Genomic DNA, 3,831 nt, shown 5'->3' on the forward strand with positions numbered 1-3,831 from the left:
AAAAAAAAAAAAAAAAAAAAAAAGAAACTACCAAATTTCAATAACTAGTAACTAAAACTTGAACTCCAATCTGCATGAATATGGAATCTATTCTCTTTCTATTATGCAACACTGCCTCATTAAAAAGGCTAAAATACAGACATTCCAAAGTCAATTTCAAATGACCTGGAAATTGTCTGCATCACTACTTCTCTCCTAAGCAAAGATACATGCAAGTTAAGGGAATACTACCCATATAGTGACTTCTGTTTTATGTACTTGAGAGTATTCTCATCTGCAGAATTCTAGTTAAGATCTCTTCCCTATATTGAGCATCTCACGTATCTACTCACCTATTTTCTTTGAGACTACCATTACTTCTATCTGGAGATTCTCTCCCCACAAGTACTAAGTAACAACTTTTCATTCCATTACACTTTCTCCTGAGCAAATACAGAGGCCCTGTAGTGAAGTTTTAAAAGGAATTTTAAAAACACCAACATCTTTCTAACACGGCAGTCACCCCTTATCTGTGGTTTCACTTTCTGAGGCTTCAGCTACCAGTGGTTAACCATAGTCCAAAAATAAGTGACTGCAGTTCAATAAGATATTTTGAGAGGAGACCACATTCATATAACTTAAGAGTATATTCTCATAATTGTTCTATTTTAGTATTACTGTTGTTAATCTTTTACTATGTCTAATTTATAAATTAAACTTTATCATAAGTATGAATGTATAGGAAAAACCATTATAGATATATATGGTTCAGGTATTATCCAGTTTCAGACATCAACTGGGGGGTCCTGGAACACACTCCCCACGGATAAGTGGGGACTAATGTATTCTCATTGTAAAAACTATTATTAATTTCTACAAAGGAGAAAAAGAATTGAAATTAAGTACAGATCAATAACAAGGGGATTATAATACTCTGTCTAGTGTTCAGTGAAATCTGAATGGCACTTAATGTCTGACTCTTCTTAAGTATTACCCCTAAGAGTTTCCAAACACTCTCATTCCAATATTTCTTGCTTTGGAGGAGAGTTTATCTGCCTTCCATTTGGTTTCCTTGCCCATTTCTCAACCAAGTAAATGTTGTAGGTCTTGTTACCCAGAGTAACAGGTGGGTAACCAAGTTCTCTAAGGCTCAAGTAAAGCAGAAAAAAACTACAAATTGGAAACTTTAGTCTCAATTCCCTCTGCCATTATGTAGGAAAATAAATTTAGACCACTCTATATCATACAATATAAATTTCTTTCATTTAGTAAAGAATCTCAAAAAATCACATGAGCTGACTACTTTTGCAGTACAATACAATGAATGAGCTTGGGCTTTAGAGTCAGACAGACTTGGGCTTGGCACTATTACATTTCAAAACATGAACAAACTACTAAACTTCTCTAGGCCTCAGTTTCTTCAGCTGTAAAGCAGGCATAACAGTATCTACACTTCACATATTTACTACCATAAGAAGTTAATTCACATGAAGTCCTTATTAGTAAGCGTGGCACCTAAGAACATCCAATTAATGTTAGTTACTATTATTTTTGTTTTTATTATAAATATAGGATAAAGTTTAAACAAACATGATTTTCTACAGTTAGAAATTCCCAACACTAACCGTGACTCCGTGCTACTATCATAAGAATGTCCTCTTCTTGAATGCTCATGGTCTGATCTGCTGTAATCAAAGTGATCTCTATCCCGGGGGGATCTTTCTTGTTCTGCATATCTAACATAAAATAAGAAAACCAAGTTGTAAGTTAAAAATAACTATGTTATAAATAGGAAAGTCATGTATTGGTAATGATAAAGCAGCTCTGTGACTGAACAACATCTTATCAAACTGTTCTTAACAGCTCATTTTGCTAACACCCATTGTTTCAATCAGAATTACAAAAGCTTTCAGCTTGTACACAGCAAAACAACTCCTAGAATTCACTTAACAGGACTTATTTGGTTAGTGAATTATCCTGATTCATTTTTTTCTCAGTAGGAGACATATATCTGGATATTACATTCAGTTAGCATGAAAAAGGCTATCCTGCAAATGACTCCTTTTGCTTAGTTGGCTCATTTATCAAAACACTGAATGTATGAGACCACTGTCATTGGTTGGCCTCCATAGGATCTGTTTAATTCGACACCAAAAGACCATATTCATCAGCTGTTAATTTTGAAAATGCATTACTGGACAGCAATGAGAATGGGTTGAAATTATTAGCAAACAAGGATGGATAGCATTGTGTCAGTTATTTGAATCTTAAAAGTGAGGGCCGGGCGTGGTGACTCATGCCGGTAATACCAGCACTTTGGGAGGCCGAGGTGGGTTGATCATGAGGTCAAGAGATCGAGACCATCCTGGCCAAAATGGTGAAACTTCATCTCTACTAAAAATACAAAAATTAGCTGGGCGTGGTGGCACACACCTGTAGTCCCAGCTACTTGGGAGGCCGAGGCAGGAGAATCACTTGAACCCAGGAGGCAGAGGTGGCAGTGAGCTGAGATGGCGCCACTGCACTCCAGCCCGGCGACAGAGTGAGTGAAAGTCCGTCTCAAGGGAAAAAAAAAAGTTAATAAAATCAAAGAACCTTAAGAGAAGTTAAATATATAAATAAGATATACAAACATAAACCCAAGTGTGTATGTGTCTGCGTGTAGAAAGATATATACGTATTTTAATCTATAGGGAGTGGTGACTGGTGAAAGGTAGTAAGTACTCATGAACCAGGGCAATTAACTTGATGTCTGCAAAGAAAAGCTTTTAGAGATATTTAGCAGAATAGAATAAGAAAGTACATACAGAGTAGGGAAGATTACACAACTGAAAGCAAGTTTGAAGGATGCTTCTTCCTTCATAAATTATTTTTAATGGGCATAAAAAATTATTTTTTATAGTCATTATATTTAATAGACCACATGCTTAATGGTCTTTCAATGATCATAAATGAAATAATTGTAGTCCTAACGTGAATTCATAATGTACGTTAACAGTAACATTTTTGGAACGCTGATCTTAACATAATTATAATATGATATAATCCAGCAGTCCTCAAACTTTTTGGCACCAGAAGCCAGTTTTGTGGAAGACAATTTTACCACAGTCGGTGAGGGTGGGGGGATGGTTTCAGGATGAAACTGCTGCACCTCAGATCATCAGGCATTAGATTCTTATAAGGAGAGCACAACCTAGATCCCTCACATGCACAGCTCACAATAGGGTTTGTGCTCCTATGAGAATCCAGCGACGCGGCTGATCTGACAGGAGGTGGAGCTCAGACCGAAATACTGGCAGGCCTGTTGCTCACCTCTTGCTGTGCGGTCTGGTACCTGGATCTGGGGTTGGGGATCCCTGATATAATCTACATAAAAATATTTTAAAAACAATACAGAGCTATGTAAATGTAAGGGACAGTACTACCAGCAGTAAAAGTAGCACTTCTAAATAGTGTAATTTCAACTCAGTTTTCCATTATATACTTTCATTCCATTAGTATTTGAGACATTAAAAATTATTCCCTTTCACATAAAAATTACATAATATCTGGAATTATTTACTAGACACTCCTAAAAGAGTCATTAAAGGATGATTCGTCCATCAAGTCCATTCAAGTAATACTGGTTATAAAACCATTAGAAAGACATTATCCACCCTAAAATTAGAAATCTAAGAGCTAAATTATTACATAAAACTTACCATAAAAACTTACATTGCATTTAGAGCATATAAAACTATTTACCTGTCTTCTGGGGAGGAGTTCCTCTGATACGAATTAAGGTTTTCCCTTCTGTCATGACCAGAAGGCTTTAAAAGAGGAAAAAGGAAAAAACATTTCAAAAATTATTCA

The 3,831-nt window shown here is 35.8% G+C and overlaps 1 protein-coding gene across 1 annotated transcript in view; it reads right to left on the reverse strand.

The window, feature by feature from the left end:
• CWC22 (CWC22 spliceosome associated protein homolog) overlaps window positions 1–3,831 on the reverse strand; it is a 61,551-nt gene that overhangs the window by 40,997 nt on the left and 16,723 nt on the right. Inside the window, exons 3-4 of the mRNA XM_037740058.1 lie at window positions 3,724–3,788; window positions 1,605–1,715 (exon numbers count right to left, since the gene is read on the reverse strand). Coding sequence (XP_037595986.1) covers window positions 1,605–1,715; window positions 3,724–3,788 — 176 coding nt within the window. The remainder of the gene's footprint in view (window positions 1–1,604; window positions 1,716–3,723; window positions 3,789–3,831) is intronic.

Source organism: Cebus imitator, unplaced genomic scaffold (genome assembly GCF_001604975.1).
Source record: "Cebus imitator isolate Cc_AM_T3 unplaced genomic scaffold, Cebus_imitator-1.0 Scaffold78, whole genome shotgun sequence".
Taxonomy (NCBI): Eukaryota; Metazoa; Chordata; class Mammalia; order Primates; family Cebidae; genus Cebus; species Cebus imitator.